Source organism: Choloepus didactylus, chromosome 2 (assembly GCF_015220235.1).
Source record: "Choloepus didactylus isolate mChoDid1 chromosome 2, mChoDid1.pri, whole genome shotgun sequence".
Classification (NCBI taxonomy): Eukaryota; Metazoa; Chordata; class Mammalia; order Pilosa; family Megalonychidae; genus Choloepus; species Choloepus didactylus.
In genome coordinates this window covers 97,559,082-97,583,492 of record NC_051308.1, presented here as the reverse complement: position 1 = coordinate 97,583,492, position 24,411 = coordinate 97,559,082, and the positions used below count along the sequence as shown (strand labels likewise).

General features: G+C 43.8%; 1 protein-coding gene across 3 annotated transcripts in view; it reads left to right on the top strand.

Moving 5' to 3' along the window:
• STYXL2 (serine/threonine/tyrosine interacting like 2) overlaps positions 1-24,240 on the top strand; it is a 30,500-nt gene extending 6,260 nt beyond the window's left edge. For all 3 annotated transcript variants that reach the window (XM_037813107.1, XM_037813089.1, XM_037813099.1), the window contains exons 3-6: positions 10,454-10,548; positions 11,669-11,900; positions 14,549-14,766; positions 19,833-24,240. In XM_037813107.1, the coding sequence (XP_037669035.1) occupies positions 10,454-10,548; positions 11,669-11,900; positions 14,549-14,766; positions 19,833-22,660 (3,373 nt within the window). In that variant the 3' untranslated portion in view covers positions 22,661-24,240. The remainder of the gene's footprint in view (positions 1-10,453; positions 10,549-11,668; positions 11,901-14,548; positions 14,767-19,832) is intronic.
• The last annotated feature ends 171 nt before the right edge of the window (positions 24,241-24,411 follow it).

Genomic DNA, 24,411 nt, shown 5'->3' with positions numbered 1-24,411 from the left:
TAAACATACCCCTACACCTATATAATACAGTCATTCTATTCCTTAGTAATTACCCAAGAGAAACAAAAGCCTATGTCCACACAAAGACTTGTATACAAATGTTCATAGCAGCTTTATTTTTAATAGCCAAGAAACTAGAAACAACCTGAATATCTACCAACAAGTGAATTATATTTATATAATAAATATTATATTGTATTTATAGTATATTTATATTTATACACTGGATTACTATACAGAAAAGGAATGAACTATTGATTCATGGATGAATCTCAAAATAATTACGCTGCATGAAAGCAGCCCGACAAAAAAAGACTACATACTATATACTTCCATTTATATAAAATTCTAGAAAATACAAACTAATCTCAAAAGCTAAGGAAAGCAGATCAGTGGTTGTCTGGGAGGCAGGAGGTACAGAAGAGAGAGAGAGGGAGGGCTTACAAAAGGGTGCTAGGAAACTTTCGGGGGTGATGGACAAGTTCACAATCTTAATATTGATGATCATTTCACAGGTGTCTATGTATGCCAAGCCTGACTAAACTGCATATTTTAAATATGTGCAGCTTGTATATCAATTATAACTCAATAAAGGTGATTTTCTAAAAAAGCCATAAAACAAGGAAAACCCTCTGCTGGAAGGCAGCCTGGCGCTATGGAATGAAATTCAGTGGTGGAATTGAGGCCAGCATTAGGGTCAAATATGCTCTCCCACTGTTAGCCAGGAGAGCTTGCATACATTATATAATCATAATGTTGGAATATCAGTTTTACCTAGAGAGGGAGATTTAAAAAGACAATGTATATAAAGGTATATTAGGTATTTGATAAATGGTGGTTCCCCTCCCTTTTCTCTCCAGAGAAAGATACCAGACAGCCACTGCCATTAACTCATGATGTCAAGAAATTTTTATTTACCCAGAGTCCCAAACACTGTTTAAAACCTCATGTTTCTCTAATTCTGCCATAAGCAAATAATGTCTTCTAAGCAACGGATCATCGCCTAGTACTATTGGTTCCTAGCCCCAACAGCCCTCCTTACACTTGACAAGTACCTGAAATTCCATCTTTCTTGTTTCATCTCTTTAGCTAATAGCAGGAGTCTTTTTTAAATTAAATTATGCACTGAGTCGGCAGATACCCCACAAACTGAATATCAGTTGCATATCCGGCCCTGCAATATAAGGGTACTCTTTCCTATAGAAATATGATGGGGCCCTGCAAAACTCCACCCAGTTCTCCAAACAGCCACTACCAAATAATCAGAGTCAGTTCATGGGTAAAACCTGTTTGCCATCCTGGCAAGGAGTCAACATTTCAAGCCTCACCTGTAAATCTTATCCTAGTGTGAATTAAAAACCTGAAAGAGTGGGGAGTTACTGATAAATGGGTACAGAGTTTCTGCTTGGGGTCATGTTAAAGATTGGGTCATGGATGGTGGTGATGGTAACACAACATTGTAAAAGCAATTATTGCCACTGAATTGAACACTTAAAAATGGTTAAAATGGCAATTTTATATTTATATAAATAAAGCCACAATAAAATTTTTAAAAGAAAAAAAAACTGAAAAAGGAGTGTAGATAGTGGAGTGTAGAGGGTTAAACTATGTCAAATCTTCATTTTTGTCTGAGTTGGGCCCTGGCCTCAAACACCTGAAATTCAAACCCAACCACCATGAGTCAATCTCTCTGGAAGAAAATCTGAGGCTAGAAATTCATCCATCTCTGAGCTAGGTGTTTTATGTAGAATTTTCCCAAGTAATTCATAAGTTGACACCAAAATTAAAAATCTCTCTCCCCTACCCATAATCTCCATCAGACTCCCAGATACTCAAACACAATCCAAGAAATCAGTACGCCTGCAATGCAAAGGACCCCAAGACAGCCCCTCCCTTTCCTTACAAGGAGCCAGGTGCCCCCCAACCTCTCCCACATGAGTCCTCTGGAGCCCACAGTCTCATTCTTGTAAGCTGTTACCAATTTCCTCTTTCTGTTTAAATAAAGGAATGACTCCTTTTTCCTTTTCTTGTCTCTGATTTAAAGAATGTTTTTCCATTTCCTTTATATCTTTCCAAGTCAAAGTCCAATTCTTGCTTTGGCTTTTCAGGTCTGAATTTTTCATCCTTTGCATTTATAGAACTCCTCCTTGGCAGTGGCATTTTCCCCCTCAATTGTCTGTGCAGTTCCATAACTGTGCTTCCCTTTCCTTCCCACAACCAGCATCTGTGTATGTGGTGGTGGGTGGGGCCGGAGATGGGGGGCCTGAAGTGTAATTTGTGTGTTCTTACCGAGTTTTCTTGGGAATTGGCTCCTCCTATTGACGCTTTCTCTTTTTTATGAAGATGTTTCTGCCTTGGCGCTTTCACTAAGCCTGCTCAAAGAAGCTTACTAAAATTCGATTTTCTTTAGTTTACAGACTTCCCTCCTTCCTTGGAGCCTGAACTTTGCCTGTGTGGGGTCACTTGCCCTGAAGTGACTATGAACAATGAGAGGTGGCTCAGAAGCCAAGCCAAGAAAGACACCCCCTACTGGGCTTCTATGCCCATTTCACTTCTAAGGGCGTCAACTGGAAGTGAACAGCTATCGGAGGGTTTGCGTGGAAGAACCCCCAATTCCACTCCATTCTGTGTCTTGCCAGCCTGACAACTGGCTTAAAGCCGTGGGGTTTAAACTTTGCTGAATGTCATCCACAGTAGGCATATCATTTACATCTCAACTCAGAACCTATATACATATATGTATAAATTTTTAAAAGTTTCACAAAACTATACTTAACCTTACGATGGACTGTGCTCTTCTATTTCTTTCTTTTTTCTTTTTTTCCAAATGCTTGGCATGATCTATTGAATTGATTTTCTGATACACTAATGGGTCACAGTCCGCAATTTTGAAAAACACAGGTTTAAAGAAAACTACACCAGTCCCCTTCTTGTGGTTACTTAGTCTATCAAGCTCTTCTTTATTGTTTCTCTTTCAATTCATCCTCAAGGCTTTTCAGCTGCTGCTTCCTGATCCTCTGATGAGGTGTGTATCGATCCTAGATCCTCTTTCTCTCTCCTTGTCTTGAACCACCATCCCTTGCTGCTTTCTAATCAGGGTGTAAGTGTCATCTCACTCGTCTCAGCTCTACTAGTTGGGGCATAGACGTGGTCATAAATCAAACCTCCAGGACCACCATATCACTGACCTTGCAAATGCAAACAAGGTCAGTTTTCAGGTCTCTCCCTCCTTCCTCCTTTCTCTGCAATTCTGCTTCTCCGTGGAAACTGAGGGAGCAGCTCCTCCATACTGAACATTGCTCTCCACGCAGGTCCTTTTACTTCCTCCAACAAGCCATGTCTGTGGCAAAACAGCTTTATTACTATTCAGTTTTCATCTCCCCAGAGAGCAGTTAACTCATAAAAATACTTGTAATCTACATCCTACTGGATAATGTTGACCTTAGTTCACTATTGTTCACATTTCAACCTCAGCAGCCAAGGACAGAAACATTGTGTGGCAGGGATGGGGGAGAGCTGTTCTTACTCCCCTTTTCTCAATCATAATGCTGTCCACTTTCCCACACTGTAACTGGGGAGAATGTCACACATGAGTTCTCAGAGTCACAGACTAATTAGCCCAAGTTCAATCTTTACCCACCCACAAGAAAGGAGCAGGTTTCCCAGTAATTTCTGTTCTCAAATTTTAATTTCAAAATTCTCCCACAGCCTCAGAGCTTAGGTGCATTTATTTAGGGCAGATTCTCAGTCCCCAGTATTTGTCACATAAAACGAAATCCACACAATCTGAAATTGACTAGACTGAGGGGAAGTGGCATAACAAAAGGCTCCAGACGGAATTTCCCAGGTTGGATGGGGCCCACCACCTGCTGAGTTCCTTCCTGGGCCTCTCTCCACACCTGACAGGTGTGGGCTCCTCTTCTGTCACTTTGCAGCTTGTGTCAGTTGCTTGGAATACTGATGACAGATGTGAGAAAACCTCCTCAGAATGCAGAGCCCTGAAGGCCCGAGGAGGAACAAAGGAAAATGACCTTGAAGAGAAATGAGGGGCTGTGTGAGGAGGTGGGCCTTACAAGCACCAGAGACAGCCAAGAATTCTCAGCTAATTACCCTCTCAAGACTTTGTGGGGCTTTGCCCCCAAACCTCATTTTATGTCAAACTGACTCAATAAATAAAATTAATTTATTAATATTCTCAAACAATATCTTATTGTAAACAAAATAATTTTTTAATTCCTTTAAAATATTGGTGAAATTACTCAACTTTATGTAAAATTTAAGGCTGTGACTTTAGTTTTATGAAACATAGTTACTTGAGAACCAACTGCCCTAAACCCTGGGCTCAGCATGCCCCAGGTCTGGTGTCCTGGACTCTGGTTTAGAGGCAGGACTTGTTCTCCCATATTGGTGTTATGTTGTTGTTATTTCCCAACCTCCACAAGTTTGGGCCAATCACCAATATTTATTATGTTCTTTACTACTATTAGGGAGAACAGTTCCCTAGCATCTGCTCAGAGCTCATGTCTTACACCTTGGCAGAACACTGTTCCTGTCATCTATTACTGCTTAACGAATTACCCCCAAACTTAATGACTTAAGACAACAATTTTACTTTGCTCCCCTTTTTGTGAGTCAGGCATTTGGACAAGACTTGACTCGGGAGCTTGTCTCTGTTTCATGTGGCTTCAGCTGGGGTGGTTTGACAGGTTGGAGGATCCACATCTAACTTACATGGTTGGCAAGTTAGCACTGGCTGTTGGCTGGGAGCTCAGCGGGCACTGTGGGCCAACGGCCTTTCCAACTTGGTGGTCTTAGAGTAGTCAGACTTCTTATATGGCAGCCCAGGAAGAGACTGCTAAGAGCCAGGAAGGGGACTCTGCCCTTGAGGCTTGGTCTTCCAAAGAGGCACAGTGTTACTTTCTCCATCTTCTATTGATCAAAGCAGCCATAGGGACCACCCATCCAGATTCAGAGGAAGTAGAACATGAATCCAACCTCTCCATGACAGCAGGGCTACAGATTTGTGACCATCTTTCACCTGCCTTAAGAAAAAATTTCTGGTCATCATTATAGGCCTCAGAGATTGTACACATCTTGGCCAGAGAGTGGGCAAGGACAAATAGAGAAAGAGCTGTAGTTTTGTCTGGGCTTGTTACTGGTGTCTCAATGAAATGATGAGCATGTAGCAAGTAATTGATAAATACTTACTGCTGATTGTTGTAACTGCCACATTCCCCTAAATATGGTGCTGGTGAGACCAATTCCTTCAGTCAGTAGATCCAAAAATATCTATTAAGCATTTATTCTGTGCCAAACATTAGGTGTCATAAATACAATGATCAGCAAAAAATTCAACCTCATAGAGGGTATGGTCTAGTATAGGAGAGAGATGTTTAGGAAAGATCTCATAAATAAATGTAAAATTGCATCTACAGAAATGCCACAAAGGATAGGTATATGGTACAATGAAAGGCAGAGGTCAGGGAAGAGATATGTGGCGTATGGAAGGAATAGTGGCAGCCTACCCAGCCCACCAGCCCAGCAAACCCTGGTAGAGGCACAGTCAGGGATATCCTATAGTATCAGTACCCCAGAAGAACAGAGGACAAGAGAAAAATGAGAAGTAGGACATCCAAGGGTGGGAACATAGGAAAGAAAGTAGGCCACCCCAGTGGATTCCTCCCAACCACAAGCATACCCTTTTCCCTCCACAACCTAGAGGATCATGCCATTAAACAGCAATTGACACTCCATGGGTGCCAACACAGTCTGAAAATAGGTGGACATGGATAAACAAACAAACTGTGGGACATCCATACAGTGGAACATTATTCAGTGATTTAAAAAAAAAAAATGAGCTATCAAGCCACAAAAATACATTAAGGAAGAACCTTAAATATATATTGCTAATTTAAAGAATCAAGTCTGAAAATGCTACATAATGTATGATTCAGCTACATGACATCTGGAAAAAAGCAAAACTATAGAGATAGTAAAAAGATAAGTGATTTCCAGGAGTTCAAAGTTTGAATAGGTAGAGCACAGGGCCCTTTTAGGGGAGTGAAGCTCTTTTGTGTGATACCATAACGGTGGCTATATGGCATTACGCATTTGCCAAAACCCACAGAACTGTACAACACAAACAGCGAACCCTAATGTAAACTATGGACTTTGGTAACTAATAATGTAATTAATATTGGTTCATCAATTTTTTACAAATCTATCACACAAATGATGCAAGATGTTATAATAGGAGGAATTGTTTGTAGGGAAGGGGGCAGAGGAGAGGGGGTATATGGGGAAACCCTTTGTACTTTCTGTGCAATTTTTTCTGTAAACCTAAAACTGCTATAAAGATTTATTAAAACATGGAGGTACAGACTTCAGGCCCAGGGTTGGGGAGAAATAATGGACAAAGAGCAGTATCATACTGCCCACAGTTTCTGCATAAAATGTAAAGCCGATGAATGCACAACTATATAATGGTACTGTAAACAATTGAATGTATGCTTTGTTTTGTATGACTTCATGGTATGTGAATATATCTCAATAAAAAATGAAAAATAAAATAAAATAAAATGTACAGCAGGGAGAAAGAAGATGGCAGCATAGAGAGGAGTGGAAGTTAGTTAGTCACCCTGGAACAACTAATAAACAATCAGGAACACCAAGTAAAATAATCTGGAATAACTACTGGGAGACAAACGTGACTGTCCACACATCATATACCAACCTGGATTGGGAGCAATGCCAGAGATTGCAGCATAAAATCTGTAAGTAAAGACTGTGGACCAATGCCAAGAGCCCCTCCCCCACGGCAGCCCAAACTGGAAAACCTCACTGTGATAGAGAGCAGCACTCTCTGAACAAGTGCATATATCTCAGTCCAGCTCCAACTGGGGTTTTGATTAACAAACGTGGACTGCTCAATATAAGCTACAAATCCCCAACAAGCAGACAGAAGCTTTTAGTGATGACTGACCTGAAAGAGCCGGCGGACTTCTCTGTGCCGGGAGGAGGAGCCCAGAGGACTAGTTGCTTACTCTGGCCACTGGGTGAAGCTGGGGAGACCATGGACTGGTCCTGAAGGGGGGCTTTCTGTCCCTTTTTCTCTCATCAACCTGGGCGGCTCAGTGGAGAAAACCGTAGCCATTTTCAGTTTGTAGCTCTCTGACCCAGACAAGTGTGGAGACAGCAGAGTCAGAGAGATAAAGAGCCTATTTAAATGCAAATGAAAACTCACTAGGGGGTGTATCTTCCCTAAGGGGAAGGAGGTGGTGCCCAGCCCTACTACTGGCCTCCCATTCAGAACCAGACCCCAGAGCCTGGGGGAAAACAGCCAAAACAGAAACTGAGGACTAAGGGGGCCACACCTCCTTATACCAGTCAGGAGCTACAGGCTGACAGGCACCACCTGCTGGACAGGTTAGGAAAAGCACAGCGGATTGAGGCCTCACAGGGTATGTCAATCTTCTGAGACACACCTCAGGGAGACCTGATACTGAATATTGCCCCTTTCTCAGATCTGAGACCATTCTGGTCTGGGAATACCTGATTGGGGTAACCAAGGAAACCAGATGCCTAGACAACAGAAAACTACAACCTACACTAAGAAAAATGAACTTATGGCCCAGTCAAAGGAACAAACTTACACTTCAACTGAGATACAGGAATTGAAACAACTAACACTGAATCAATTTAAAAAGTTTAGGGAAGATATGGCAAAAGAGATGAAGTGTATAATGAAAATACTGGGCAAATAAAAGGTAGAAATCGAAAGTTCGAAAAAACACCTGACAGAATCTATGGAAATGAAAGGCACAACACAAGAGATGAAAGACACAATGGAGACATACAACAGAAGATCTCAAGACGGAGAAGAAAACACTCAGGAATTGGAGAACAAGACACCTGAAATCCTACACATAAAAGAACAGATAGGGAGAAGAATGGAAAAATATGAGCAATGTCTCTGGGAATTGAATGACAATATGAAATTCATGAATGTACGTGTCATGGGTGTCCCAGAAGAAGAGAAGGGAAAAGGGACAGAGGCAATAATAGAAGAAATAATCAACGAAAATTTCCCATCTCTTATGAAAGACATAAAATTACAGATCCAAGAAGTGCAGCATGCCCCAAACAGAACAGATCTGAATAGGCCTATGCCAAGACACTTAATAATCAGATTATCAAATGTCAAAGACAAAGAGAGAATCCTGAAAGCAGCAAGAGAAAAGCGATCCAACACACATAACGGAAGCTTGATAAGACTATGTGTGGATTTCTCAGTAGAACCATGGAGGCAAGAAGGAAGTGGGATGATATATTTAAGATACTGACAGAGAAAAATCACCAATCAAGAATCCTATATCCAGCAAAACTGTCCTTCAAATGAGGGAGAGCTTAAAATATTCTCTGAATATTTGTCACAATGACAGAGTTTGTGAACAAATACCTGCTCTATAGGAAATACTAAAGGGAGCATTACAGATAGGAAAAGACAGGAGTGAGAGGTGTGGAACCCAATCTTGAGTGATGGTTGGCACAGCAATGTAAATACACTGAACAAAGATGACTGTGAGTATGGTTGAAAGAGGAAGGTTAGGAGCGTGTGGGACACCAGAAGGAAAGAAGAAAGATAAAGACTGGGACTGTATAACTCAGTGAAACCTAGAGTGCGCAACAAATGTGAAAAAAATGTACCAATATGTTTTTACATGAGGAAGAACAAATGAATGTCAACCTTGGAAGGTGTTAAAAATAGGATGATATTGGGGAAAAATAGAATCAATGCAAACTAGAGACTATGATTAACAGAAACATTGTATTATGCTTCCTTTAATGTACCAAAAGCAATATACCAAAGCTAAATGCATATAAGAGGGGCACATAAGGGAGGGGTATGGGACTCTTGGCACTGGTGATGTTGTCTGACTCTGTATTCTACTTTAGTTCAATGTTATCTTTCCTTTTGTTGCTTCCTAGCTGTCATGTTTTGTTCTATTTTGTTTTGTTTCTCTTTCTTTTTTCTTTTCTTTTTGTCTCTCTACCTCCTTTGACTCTGCCTCCTCCTTTGTGGAAGAAATGGAGATGTCTTTATATTGATAGTGGTGAGGGTGGTGAATACATAAATACCTGACTATTCAGGGAACCATCAATTGTTTACTTAGGATGGAATGTATGGTGCGTGAACAAAACCATCTTAAAAAAAAAGGGGTTGATGAAGAAACCCTGAGGACACTACATTGAGTGAAATGTCAGACACATAAGGGGAAATACTGCAGGGTCTCACTTGAACAAATTATAATCTGTAAACTCACAGACACGAAATGTAAGTTACCAGGATATAGAACAAGACTAAAGAATGGGGAGCAGTTGCTTATTATGAGCAGAATGTTCAACTAGGTTGAACTTAAGTGTTTGAAAATGGACAGAGGTGACGGTAGCACTTTGTAAGAATAACTAACAGTGCTGTGTGGTGTGTGAATGTGGTGGAAAGGGGAAGCTCAGAGTCACGTATATCACCAGAAGGAAAGTTAAAGGTTAAAAGATGGGCATGTATAAAACAGTGAATCCTGTGGTGGGCAATGTCCATGATTAACTGTACAAATATTAGAAATCCCTTTCATGAACTAGAATAAATGTATGACACTATAACTAGAAGTTAATAATAGAGGGGCACATAGGGAGAAAAGTATACCTATTGCAAACTATATACTACAGTTATAGTATTTTAACATTCTTTCATCAACAGTAACAAATGTACTATCATCCTATCCTACGAGTCAATAATGGAGTGGGGTGGTTAGGGGTATGGGAGGATTTAAGTTTCCTTTTTTTTTTTTTTTTTTTTTGGTCTTTATTTCTTTTCTGGAGTAATGAAAATGTTCTAAAAATTCAAAAAAAATTGTGGTGATGGATGCACAGCTGTATGATGGAACCATGGGCAACTGACTGCACACTTTGGATCTCTGGATAATTGTATGGAATGTGAACAATCTCAATAAAAAAAAAAAATCTAAAGCAAAAGGCTGGACTGAGCAGTTGTGTAGCCAAGCTATGCGGTGATGACATGACCCACTGTGTGGAAACCCACCCTTTTGCATCAACTTGGAAAGACACTTCCCTGATTTAATGCCTTGTTTAAAAAATGAAAGATTTTGACTTTATTCAATACATATTAGTGAAATATTAACCTACAAATAAGCACTAGAAATGAAAATAAGACAATACTAAAAATAAATAGTGAGATTCATAAGATGGGCAACTGAGCCACAGAATGCCCAGTGTTTTGCACCCTTGGGTTCCCCAAACTTAGAAAGACCTTCCCTTTATCTCTCCACATTTACCACTTGTGGCTATAATCATATCCACATTTCCCCTCTAAAAAGAATGCTTTCCATTCACATGCTGTGCGGGGTCATCTCATGTGAACACTCTCTTTTCCTAGGTACTCAATGGTTTCAGAAGCAGAAACAGAAAGCATTTTCATGGAGCCCATTCACCTCTCTTCGGCTGTTGCAGCCAAACAGATCATCAAGGAAGGTAATACAATCAGAAGCCAGGTGGGAGCACGGAGTGTCCAAGGGTCATCTGCAGACCCTGGGAGGGGGCCCACTGGAAGGTGTGAGTGTGCTTCTCATCACATTAAGAGTAGTAGCTCCAAATCCTTAAAGGCAGTTCTACCAAGTCCTCCTCATCAACCATCCTGGGATGGGTGGAAAACTTGCGAACACATTTCTAGCCCCCAGACAAGGATGCAGCTTCAGGTGTGAGAAACTGCCCTAGCCCCTCCCATCCAGTTTTCTGGTTAACTTAGAGTCTGAGGAAAGCTCCTGCCAGAGGCACAGACCTTAGAACCCAGGAAATGACTAGAAGCATCCAGAGAGTTCTATTCAAAGGGACATCTTGAGTTAGGTTTGCAAACTAGAGTACGCATGGGGAGGAGGGAGAAGAGAAGACAGCATCTCACTTTCCCAAAATATTTGAGCAAATATATTAGTAAGAGGAGATAAAGGTTCACCCCAGATGTGGGTGAGTCAGAATTTGGGTTCATTTTGAATTTGAGCCTTTCTGACCCATTGGACAGAAGAGCCCAGAGTCCTGTTTTGAGACTGGCATCAGAGGTCGTGGTAAATTTTGCCACCTGTCTGAGAGCTGAGAAGCTGAGAATCACAAGCACTTATATTCTAGCAGGGTGAAGAAGACAATAAACAACATAAATAAATTAAATGTGTATTAGCAGGTGATATAGTGCATAAACAACTGATGAAGGTTTTACTTTTCCCAGGGCTATTTGCATGTCATATATAGAGTGAATTATGTTATGAAAGAATATCGTTTATTTATTCAGTGAATGTTTCTGAGCATCCACTTGGTCCCAGGCATAGTGAGAGTTGTAAGTATGAATCAGACAGCTTGAGAGAAAACATGGGAGGGGGTAGGGAGTGGGTTCCCCTTACCCACACCGACACATACTGCTGCTGATCCAGGCCAAAGCAGAGTGTCCCCTGGCCTCATTAAGTCCTTCCTGGTGGATCCTGCTGGCACTTCAGCCTGTACCCAGGGTTCAGGCAACAAATTGTCCAAAACTAGGTTCTCCCAAGGAGCAGGGAAGGCCACGGGTTCCTGATCCTTTAATGAGGATGCTGCCTGTCCCTTCTAGAACTCAAGCCGCCTGGGATCAGAGCAGACCCAGATTGCCCAGGCATGCTGGAGTCCGCCGAGCAGCTGCTGGTGGAGGACCTGTACAACCGCGTCAAGGAAAAGATGGATGACACCAGCCTCTACAATACTCCCTGTGTCCTGGACCTGCAGCGGGCCCTGGTCCAGGATCGCCACGAGACCCCCTGGAATGAGGTGGATGAGGTCTGGCCCAACGTCTTTATTGCTGAGAAGTGAGTCTGTCTCCTAAGGGTCATGACCCTTTGTCCTACCTCTCTGGTTACAGCCTGAGAGAGAGGAAACTCCCTCAATTCTCAACAAAGGCGCCAAGGGCTCCATTCAGCAAGCTGATGCTGGCTGGCTGGCTGGCTGACCATTCGCCCCACACCAGACTGGAAGAAGGGCACCTGCCCCCCCGGCACACAGAGATAACCAGGCAGGATGCTGGTGAGATCGCTTACACACTCACCCTCTGAGCCACTCCAGATGCTTCTTTGGGCCTCCCTTCTTGCCCCAGAGTCTAACCAACACATCCCCAGCTGTTACCACCATCTATCTCATTGGAGTACAGGACACTCAGAGCCATCAACAATACTGATTGCATGCATAGTTACCAACATATGAAAATGTTCACATATAGTAAGAGGAAAAAGGAGGTTACAAAAGATACTATATGATGATAGTTTGGTAATATATAGATGTATCTTTGTGTAAATGCTTTTGCACAGACAACAAACTAGAAAGAAATGTGATATAATGTTAACATTACTTCTCTCCAGGAGGTGTTTTTTGTTTCTTTTCTTTAAAGAAAAAATTTTTGTTTGTTTGCTTTTATAAAACCCATTTAGGAGAAAGATTTGTCTATATACATCAGTTATCTGGCTTATCCCAGCTACACTGATGCCAGAGATATCCTTTCTTAGAAATTAGTGTGCATAATAAAATTTTACATCATTCATATGTTTTGAAGTATATGGGTTACATTTTTCTTGACTATGTAATTACTTTTGGGACTCAAGAAAAATGAGGTTCTTAGCCCTAAGTAAATAACCTCAAAACAAACCAAGAATAATAGTTACTTTCCTTTCATCTTCTAGGCTGTAGACAATAAATATTTTCAGAGACTTTTAAAGTTATATTATTGTGACTTTTTGCAAAACAGAAAAAAACAAAAACATTTTAATTGACTCAGAACTAAGCTCAGACAAAAAAATGCCCCACCCCATGCTGATACTTTGCTCTGTTTGTTGAGAGTATAGACTGAGTGCAGCTTCCTGTTTTTTTCCTGTTTGTATTAACTTCCAGTGTTTTCTTTTTACCCGTGGAAGGCTTCTTACTCACAATAAGCATTTTGGGAAATAAGACAGTAGATTCAAAGCATATTATGTCACTTATTTTTCTGGATGGTGCTTTCAGTAACTCCTAAATCCTTGCAGAAGAAAAAGCTATCAGTAAGATTATGTATTATATTGTTAACAGTCCCTTTTCTTTGAATAACCTAAAGCTTTAAGGCTGAAACATTCTGTTGCTTCTAAACAATGGGACTACTTTTTTTTTTTAAATAAAGAAAACCAGCTCTGCCAACCACATCTTGAAGAACCAATTTGGGCCTTTAAAAATATTTCCAGGGAGGCTATGAAGTCTCAAAATGGGGGCTTTTAATAAAGCACGACAAACGCTAACAGACATATTAAAATACCCCTTTACCCTTTCTAGTAGCTGTCTCTGGGAGGTGGTTTTACAAGTAATTTTTATTGTCATCTTTAGAATTTTTTTGTCTTGTGCAGTTTTCCTATAATAAATATTTATAAGTTTTATAATCAAGACATTATTTTTTAAAAGTTTATCAGTGGTTTCCAGAAAAATAAAAACAACTCACTCATGTCCTATTTCTTCAGGGCCTTGCCAGCAAATAATTGGTACCAGTATGTTAATCGGTGAAACTAATTTTGGCTGATCCGTTGATTACATAATGAGATGTTCTCCCGATTTGATCGTACATATATCCAGAAGTGAAGGAGGGAATTTGGACCCCCAGGGCAGGCAGTAGGGAAAGTATCTATGGACATTGGGTCTCATACTCCACCAAGGAGTGGTCAGTTGCCTGGAACCCAGTTCCCAGAGCTGGACATCAAGCCCTAAGTGATCCTTAAATAGACCTGTAGACTTAGGAACATTTACATCCATAATCACAGGGGACCCCAGGCATCTCCAGGTAACAACTTCTGTTCCTTTTTGGACAGTTCTATTCTCAAGGCCTCTTCAAACTAAGCTTCATTTATTCAGCTGTAGCAAAAAAGAGCTCTGGACTAGGAATTGAAGACACCCATTCTTGTTCAGTCTTTTTCTCCTTTCACAGTCTTAGAATGTTACATAAGCTTTCTATGATTCATTTTTAGAATCTTCAAATGGGAGTAAAAATAGTTGCCTTGTCTACTTCTTAAGTTTATTATTAGGATAAAGTAAATTGATGCATGTGAAAGCACAGTGAAAAATATAGTGTGCCATATCAATAGAAAGTACACATAATTTTATTATTATTATTTTTTTTTGTCTACCACCTGTGCATCTTGCTGAATGTCTGTTCCCAAAGCATGGGATTTTAAACCAAGGATTTCTGGACCATTTAAATGTTTCCTTATGCATCAGTCTTGTTCTCTTCTTCATCCTGTCCTCCCTTGCCCAGCTCCCCATCTCTTCTCTCTCTTGCCACTGCCAAGTCATTGACTTTTTCTTATAACCATTTTTGTGAGCACATCTGGGAACAGAGAAGAGACGCTTGCCCTGCCTTCCTGGCCCAACCAAAGCTGGCTCCCAATCATGCATAATGCACTTTTCTAGCTCTGACTCTGGAAAAGATGTCCTCCCTCTTTTCCCCTAGGAGTGTGGCTGTGAACAAGGGGAGACTGAAGAGACTGGGAATTACCCACATCCTGAATGCTGCACACGGCACTGGTGTTTACACTGGGCCCGAATTCTACGCTGGCCTGGAGATCCAGTACCTGGGTGTGGAGGTGGATGACTTCCCCGAGGTGGACATCTCCCAGCATTTCCGGAAGGCTGCCGAGTTCCTCGATGAAGCCCTGCTGACCTACAGAGGTGAGGGGGTTCTGCCTGCCCCAGGCTGCTAGAATTCCCCAGGGGGAGAAGCAAGGGTCAGGGAATGTTTTGAAAACCTCCTGATTACCTGCGTTGTCTGGAGGTTTCTGTATTACGAAGTTTGTTGTCATTCTAAGAAGAGGAGAAGAATAGAAAGATGATCAGTCATCTCATAAGTATTTATTGAGGGCCAAACATGTGCCAGGCACTGGTCTAGGCACTGGGGATACTGTGATGAAAGAGACAGACAAAGCCACTGGCCTTTGAATCTTACACTGCAGTAAGGGGAGAGAAAATTAAAAAAAGAAAAAAAAAGCATGGAAAATATCATAGAGTGATAAGTGCAATGCAGAAATTGTAGTGAGGATGATGTGTTAGTGACTGGCTGGCTCCTTGGAGAGGGTGATCAAGAAGGCCTCTCTGAGGGGGTGACATTGAAGCTGAGTGACAAGAAGGCAGCAGCCACAATAAAACGGAAAGAAGGACCTTCCTGGCTGAGGGAACTGCTAGTACAAAGCTCCTAAGGTGAAATAAGCTTGGTGTGTTCAAGGAATCAAAGGGCCAATGTGAATTAATTTAGTGGATGGGGGTTGGAGTTGCAGAGTCTGATCATACAGGAAGTTAAAAGCCCGGTGAAGGAAACTGAAAGCACCTTGGGAAGCTATTGGGGGGATTGATCTGACTTGTGCTTTAGAAAACTCACTCCATCTGTTGTAGGGAAGAGACAATGGAGTTAGGGAAGTGAGAGTGGAAGTGAGGAGAGCAGTGCTGAGGCTACAGTTGTAGCCAGGTAAGACATGACAGGGATTAGTCCGCAGAATTTATAGACCAGAAGTCTCCACCAGGAGTCTTTAGCCCATGCAGTGGGAGATGAGACAACCTGACAGTTAAGAGTTCAGGATTTGGTGTTAAGAAACGGGTTTGGGTCCAGGCTTTGCTAAGCTCATGTGACCTTGAGCAATTTCTTGTATCCCTGGGAACTTCTCAGAAGAAAAGATAAAAATATCTAATCCAAAATTGCTGAGGATTAAAATTAAAAATGTATGTTAAAAAACTCAGCACAGCACCTAGTGCATAATAAATGACTAAAAAGTTATAGCCATTATTAGAATACATAATAACGTTAGTGATTCCTGGCCTGTCAAGGCCAATGGCCAAGAAGAGTAACTTCTAATGGAAAGATATGCAGTGTATATATTTGAAACTGTTTCTTTCCTTTTCAATGCTAAACAAACAAAAAAACCGACCACTTTTAAAAATGTATTGCTTTTGACCAATGTGGAATTGAGTGTGTCAGCCAAATGCTTTGTGAGAGAGGGAATCTGTCCCGCTGCTTTTCCTCGGACCTGGCGCCGACCTGCCGACTTCCCCGGCGAGCCAGCTGGGGGCGGGCGCTGTAGGTAATGCGCACAGACACGCCACAGCCCCGCTCTCCGCCCGCCGCAACCGCGGGAGGGCGAATCAGATCGCAGAGGGTAAAACGCGTGAACACCTCCTAGGAGCAAGGGCGAGAGCAAGCACGCGGCAGAAAGGGGAGGGAGAGGGGAGGGAGGAAAGAGGCCCCCAAACAGGAAGGCAGGGTCCCGGTCCTGTTTCTGCGCGGCGTCGAGCTGGGAAATTGCACGTCGACGGTTTGAATGAAGGCGCTAGCTGGTTTGAATGAGGGCCGGATCCGACCTGCCAGAAGCGTGCACCCCTGCTTGCAGGCGAGTGCATTAGCTCCGCCGGGGCCCTGAGACCCTTGATCCGACCGGATAGAGTCCCGGCCATACACAGAGGCCGATCCGCCATCCAGACGATCGATTTGCTCTCTGCCTGCTGTCCATCAGCCCCATTCAGCCTCACCCTCCCTTCCCTCGCCTCCCCTCCCCAACCCGCACCCCTGCGCGGCTGGGAAACGACCCTATTGTCACTATTGTTGCTTTTGTGGATAGTTCTACACCACTGTGAAGAAGCTCTCACTATTCCCGTAATTACCTCCTGGGTCTTAGTTTCCTTTGCTTCCTCTATTCTAGGAGGCTCTGGAGTCAATTCCTAACAACTAGAAGGGAACATCTGAAGCACCAGGTCCCATGTATGTTGTATAATAATCATAAGGACCCCAGGAGGTGGATGTTATTATTTACATTTTACATTATTTACATTTTACAGACTGGGAAATTGTGTAATGATCAAGATTCTCTTGGTTGCTAGTAAGCAGAAATCATCTCAAACCACGTAAGCAGCAGAAGCATTAATTGTAAAGATAAAGAAAAGGTGTACAGGAAGAACAGCGATCTAACTGACCCCAGGATAGCTCGGGAGCAAGGACTGGACAACCTCAGATCCTGGGTTTCAATCTTCTCTTTCTACATCAGATAGAATATGGCCCTCTATAGGACTGCTGTTTATAGGCTTATTTCCTGCCTCAGTCCCATTTCCAAATACCCTGAAGAGAGAATGTGTTTGGCAGACTCTGGTCCTGTGTCAGACTCTGAGTTCTATCAACTGAGTCAATGGGGCAAGTGCTTCAGTGTTTTACCACGTGGGGGAGGGAGGTAAGTTTGGAGAAAACAAAAAGGGAGGTAAGAACTGGGAGGAGACAATACAAGTGCCTGCATCCATATATCCATAAAGATGTATGGAGAGTGGTAGAGAGAATTCGAACCCAGTCTTACTGATGTGTAGTGTTCTCACTGCCACCTGTACTCCTCAAAATTTTAAAACAGAAGAACCACATCTAGATGGACACCTTCACCCCCTGCCACAATTAGCCTGGCTACTAATTAAAAGGGGGACTTGGCGAATCAGGAAAAGGCCCCCTTCCTCAAACCATTTTACTGCCAGAAAATTTTCATCGTAATACAACAAATCTGCTTTGACTTAGATGTGAAGGATGCCCGCTGGAGTTGTGCAGAGCACAATCTATACAACCATCAATGGGGTCCCTGTGCGTAACAGAGAACACAGAAAATCACTGTGCATAACAGAGAACACAGTGCTCTGGTCTAAGTAGTGGGAGGCCCAGAGTGTGACCCACCCAGCCTCCCCCTATCCCTCAGACTGCCCCTAAGGCCCCTTGGAGGCTTCCCAAGATACAAGGAACAGAGCATGGAACAGCATGGTGCCCAACCTGGTCTCTCTCAGACCAAGTTAAGTGGCTGGTCATGTCCTTATATGAGGTGGTCTGAATGTTCCACCCCAAAAGTAAGAGATTGAGACTTTGGTACTACCATTCAGATTGTAGCCGAGTCAGATGGACAAGGGGAATCTCTGGTAAGAGATAGCTAAGCCCTGAGCTGGAGGTGGGAGGGAACAGGAGGGAGTGAATCTGCAGATACTCTTTTAGCAGCTTTGATTCTACTCACTCACTTCCAATGGCTGCTGACCCCTGGCAAAAAGGCCTTTCAGCATTACTGGGCCTCAAGGCCCCTCAAGTCTTGCCTTGATCTGTAGTATCTTGTATGCCTAACATCCTGCCTTAAATAATGCAAAAATATAATAATAAAAAGGCAATTTCTTTCTCCCCATATTGTTAGTAGGACTCTTAAGTGCTTTAACAAACATCCCCAAAGATTGTTGGCAAATCAATTGATGACAGCCCAGAAGAAGGCCTCCAGAAGTCCCATTCTGTTTCAAATAATGGCACAGAAGGCATGTTTATCAAGTTTATGAAGGATGAAAAGCAGAGGGGGAGGCTAGGGGAGAGCTGATCCATGGAATGGTACAGTCAAGACTTGCAAAAGTTTCCACAGGCTATAAGAACAGACATCTACAAAAAAAAAAGGAATCTGTGAAGTCTCTTTATGATTAAAAAATGCTACAAGTTAAGAGAGACCTGGTGTACTCACAGTTTTTAAAGAATTTTGTAAGGTTTACTGATATAAAACACAATTTGAGTTCATTGTGTGACACATCCACCCCTCTTGCAAGCTTAGATGGCATTGGTGAAATCCCCATGTCCAGAACAAGGGTGACGATGGGCATACATACTCTGTGCGGGTCAGTCCAAACCTGAAGTATTTTGTTCCATCCTAGACACAAACTCCTAAGAAAAAAAAACTGATACATTAAAGTTTGAGCTGGAGGAGAGTGGCTAGAATAGTAAGAAAACATTAAATTGTGTTTGAGGAATGATTGAAACAAATGGAATAGCCTAAAAAAGAAAACAAACCTTTAGAGAAGAATATGATACTGATCTTAGGGAGTTTTGTATAAAAGGTCCAGTTCATACAGATGTATTCATTATGGACCCCAAAATACCACAGCAGGAGCACATGTTACAGAAACTTATACTTTGCCCTCATGGGAGAACAAATTTTCAAAAACTTAGAGTGATCCAAATATTGAGTGGTGTGTGTGTGTGTGTGAGAGAGAGAGAGAGAGAAGGGAAAGGTTGGGAGGGAAAGAGGGAGGGAGTGAGAGACAGAGAGAGAGGCACTACATGCTCTCTTTTACTGGAAGCATCCCAGTAGAGAGGCTGGATGACACAGCATCAAGCATGTTGTAAAGAGAATCCCTGAACAGCACAGGAGTTTAGAATGTGGCTTCTGTGGTGCTTTCAAGTACGGAGATTCTACCTCTCTATGAGTCATTCACCTTAGCCTCTCATTCCTTTTCTTCTGTCTGCTTCTTTCCCCCTATTCTATTTCTTTCCTCCCTTTGATGCTCAGTTTGATGGGGGAGAAAACAGAAATTCACTCTGATGTTTCAAAAGTGGGGACAGTGCCTAGGTCCCTCTGCCCCCATCCCAAACCCTGCCTATGTTCAGACGATGGTTACGTTTCCAACAGGCATCCAGCAGCCTAAAGTGCCCTGTTTGACATCTCTGTGTCCCCAACCATAAAATGAGGACAGCGGTGTTCATTCTTCCTGGATGAGCACTAAAGGCAGAGTAAACACTTTAAGCCCAGTGCATCAAAACCATACTTCCATTTTACTTTGAGGGAGGCCCCTGTAGTTATGGCGCTATCCCATCCAAATTCAAATTCAATATAAAAGGACAACAAAGAGGAACGTCAGGTATCTCCCTGAGATCTCAGGTCCTCTCCCTCAGCAGTGGCTAAGCTTGTGTGCTTTATTTGCAGGGAAGATCTTGGTCAGCAGCGAAATGGGCATCAGCCGGTCGGCAGTGCTGGTGGTGGCCTACCTCATGATCTTCCACAACATGGCTGTCCTGGACGCCTTGATGACCGTGCGCAAGAAGAGGGCCATCTACCCCAACGACGGCTTCCTGAAGCAGCTCCGGGACCTCAACGAGGCGCTGATGGAGGAGAGAGAAGAGGAGTGCGGCGGCGAGGGGCGGGCAGACGCTTCTCAGGAGGGCGGGGACGCAGGGAGCATGCGCGCGGCCAGAGCGCACGCGCTCACGGTGGAGGAGGAGGATGACGTCACCAGCCACCTGAGTGGCTCCTTGGGGAACACCAGCCAGGCCTCCAAGCCCGTCACCCTCATTGACGAGGACGAGGAGGAGAAACTGTACGAGGAGTGGAAGAAGGGGCAAGGCCTCCCCACGGACAAGGGCCCCCAGGGCGGAGATGACCAGCGCTCAGCTGCCTCTGGCCACGAGGAGGAGGAGGAGCTCGAGGAGGAGGAGGTAGACAGGATCATCCGAGAGTGGCAGAGCCGAAATGAGAAGTACCAGGCCGAAGGGCACCAGAAGTGGGGTAGGGAGGAGGAGGAGGTGGAGGAGGAGAGCGATGCTGGCTCCTTTGTGGGGAGAAGACGGAGGCACACCCTGAGTGAGAGCAGCGTCTCAGAGAGTGTACTGAGCCATGACATACGGGTCCTGAAGCAGCAGCTGCAGATGAGCTGCCAGAATCGTGCTAGGAGAGGCCGCTCTGACTCTGTGTCAACGGAGAGCACCTGGGACGTGTGGAACCAGAGGTTGCTGGAGATCGAGAAGGAAGCATCCCGGAAGTACCGCTCCAGAAACAAGAGTGAGGAGGTGGACACAAGTTCAGAGATGGGGAGCAGGGTGCGAGAGGATGATGAGGAGAGTGTGTCCTCTGAGGCCAGCTCCTTCTATAACTTCTGCAGCAGGAACAAGGATAAACTCACTGCCCTGGAACGGTGGAAGATCAAGAGAATCCAATTTGGATTTCACAAGAAGGACTTGGAGGCAGGAGACAGCAGCAGTGAGCAAGGCACAGAGGAGGCAGTGGGGGAGAAGAAGAATCTCTCTGATGTCAGCCTGACAGCCTATCAGGCTTGGAAGCTGAAACATCAGAAAAAGGTGGGCAGTGAGAACAAGGAGGAGGTGGTAGAGCTCAGCAAGACGGACGACTCAGTCTCGGCCAAAAAGAGGCAACGGAGACTGGAGCTGCTGGAAAGAAGCAGGCAGACCCTGGAGGAGAGCCAGTCCATGGGAAGCTGGGAGGTGGACAGCTCAGCTGCCAGCAGGAGCATCCCCTTGTCTGCATTCTGGTCTGCAGCCCCCTCAGTCAGTGCTGATGGGGACACAGAGTCAATACTCAGCACCCAGAGCCACCGCTCTCACCTGTCTCAGGCTGCAAACAACATAGGGGGACGCCCGGCCTCCAACCCCACCACACCCCTGCCTAACCTGCCAGTGGGGCCTGGAGACACCATTTCCATTGCCAGTATCCAGAACTGGATTGCCAATGTGGTCAGTGAAACCATTGCCCAGAAGCAAAATGAAATGCTGCTGTTGTCCCGCTCACCATCCGTTGCAAGCATGAAGGCGGCACCAGTGGCTGGCTGCATGGGGGATGACCAAGTCTCCATGCTCAGTGGACAGAGTGGCTCCTCCCTGGGTGGATACTTGCTGCCTCAAAGCCAGGCAAGACCCAGCTCTGACACTCAGTCTGTGCTGTCCTCCAATACCACACTGAGCTCAAGGGCTGAAGGTACAGGGAGCAGAGTGAAGGGGACCAGCAAGCCTATTTATAGCCTCTTTGCTGACAATGTAGACCTAAAGGAGCTTGGCCGGAAGGAGAAGGAGATGCAAATGGAGCTGAGGGATAAGATGTCCGAATACAAAATGGAGAAGCTGGCCTCAGACAACAAACGTAGCTCGCTTTTCAAGAAGAAGAAGGTCAAGGAAGATGAGGATGGTGACTTGGGTGATAGAGATGAGGATGCTGACAGTGCCATAGGAAGCTTTCGATATTCTTCACGCAGTAATTCCCAAAAACCTGAAACAGACACCTCCTCTTTGCTGGCTGTCTCTGATCGATATGGAAGCGACAGCAGAGCTGGCAATGAGGTGGATAGCAGTATTAATAAGTGGCTCAGCAGCCTCAGGACAGAGGAAAAATCTCCTCCCCAAAGTGATTGGTCTGGAAGCTCCAGAGGTAAGTACACTAGATCTTCCATGCTCCAGGAGACAGAGTCTAAATCTTCCAGTTACAAATTTTCCAAGTCCCAATCAGAGGAACAGGATACCTCCTCCTTCCAGGAGGCAAATGGCAACTCTGTAAGAAGCACTTCAAGGTTTTCTTCTTCCTCCACCAGAGAGGGCAGAGAGATGCACAAGATCTCCAGGTCAATGTTCAGTGAGACCTCAAGTTCCCAAGAGGAAAGCCCAGAGCCCTACTTCTTCCGCCGGACCCCTGACCCCTGTGAAGGGGAAGAGTCCCCAGAACCACGGCATCGGAATTGGGCCAGACCCAAGGACTGGGAAGATGTGGAAGAGTCATCCAAATCAGATTTTTCTGAATTTGGAGCCAAGAGGAAATTCACCCAGAGCTTCATGAGGTCTGAAGAGGAGGGAGAGAAAGAGAAGATGGAAAACAGGGAAGAAGGAAGGTTTGCATCAGGGCGGCGATCCCAGTATCGGAGAAGCACTGACAGAGAGCAAGAGGAAGAAATGGACGACGAAGCCATCATTGCTGCTTGGAGACGCCGGCAAGAAGAAATGAGGACTAAACTGCAGAAAAGGAGGGAGGATTAAGCTGAACAAGGCAGACCTGGACAGACTGAAAAGACCTGAAGAAGCCATCCAGCTTAGCACGGGTCTCAGGGCATACTTTGCCACCACCTTTCAAGGCCATCAATGTGAGGTGCGAATGCTGAACCAAATGACACCATTTTCTTGTTACCCAGTGGCCTCTGAGCTTTGGTGCTTCACTTGGAAGTTGATCCTTTCCATTGTAGACTAGAGAGGTGAAATTGAAAAAGCAATGTGGCTTGTTGGTAGATTCCATCTCACGTCCAGGAAGGCCATGAATGCAGGACATGGCTTTGTTATAGAGGCTTTATAATGAAATCTGTTTCATCTTCTGTGGGAAGTTTGACTTCTCCCAGCAATGCTGAGTTTTAGTTGTTTCTTTTTTAATGTTTGGATCTCCATTAAATTAGTATGTTGCCAAATATTTCTCTTTTCATTCTGGACACTTTCAACTCTTTGGATATTAGGGGAAACTCACTTTAGGAGACACAGATGGGTTATCATGAGCGAGGCTTGCCTTGTTCAATAAAAGCTGTGCCTTCAGACAACACAACCCTCAGCTCATTATCAAAAATTATAATCAAGTGTTTAGTCTATGAAAAGTGCAGTGGGAGGAAAACCCTTGAGAATAACAGGATTTTTTTCTCTGTTTGAGTAAGAGAGAACCTGTTTTATTTGTTGACAGTGGCAAAATATAAGGTAGAGAGAGGATTCCTCCGGAATGGCAGGAAAACAAAAGCAGACCATAGGGGAGAAAAGAAAAGAAGCCTGATAACAAGCCCGATATTTTAATAAAATCTAGCGTTCATGCTTGCTTTTCGTTTCCTTGGAGCATCTTTGGATAACACAGTAGGTAGTCCACTTGATCCTTCTCAGCACTCTGGATAAGCTAGGTCAGTGAGAATTCCTTATCCTTTGTTCCCAAGGCATTTCTGCCCTCCCAAGATGTAGGTTGGGTTGCTGAAGCAAGTAGACCTTTTCTGGGCTTTTTACAATAATCATTAGTGGACTTGTCTTCATAGTTCCTTTCAAGCAGTAGCACCTTGCAGGATTAAAAAAAGTGTCATGCAGGGGTGAGAGATGTCTTGATCAATCAAGATGGTGATGAAATGATTAAGGGGAGGGGAGAGGAGTAAGGAGGACTCCACCAAGGAATTGGTAATTAAACGTGATCACTTTATCTAATAAATGATTATCATGAGAATGGAAATCATGGAACCTTCATATGTGAATTAGTTCAGCATCACACATTTCAACAACAACAGCAACAAAAAACATAAAAATACCAAGGCAAAAAGGAGACTTGAGTTCAAACTCAGAACTGCGTATGGCTGCTGCCAAAGCAAATGAATTAATTGCCTGCGTTCCCTCTCTCACTTCAGCCCGCAGTTCAGTTCTGATGGTACTCGTCTTCCCTCCACTGGCTGGGAGGGCAAAAGAAACCTTGGGAAAAATACTGCCCAGCCTTTGTCTGAGCTCCTTTCCGTCTTCCTTTGCCCATCTGTACTTTAATCAACCTCAGCATTGTTTCCCATGCTTGTCAACTTATTCCCACCATACGAAATGGTGTTAGGCTAATACATCCCACAGAAAGAAGGCTGGCTGTGTTCATTTTCCCTTCTCGGGGAGCTCAAGGTTTCCTCATTCATTCTGCTCTTATGGGGTAGTTTCTGATAAAGGCAAAGACAGTCGGTTGGGCATCCACTCTAGAAGGCAGGCAGAATGAGACCATCCTTGGGACAATAGCTCTCTTT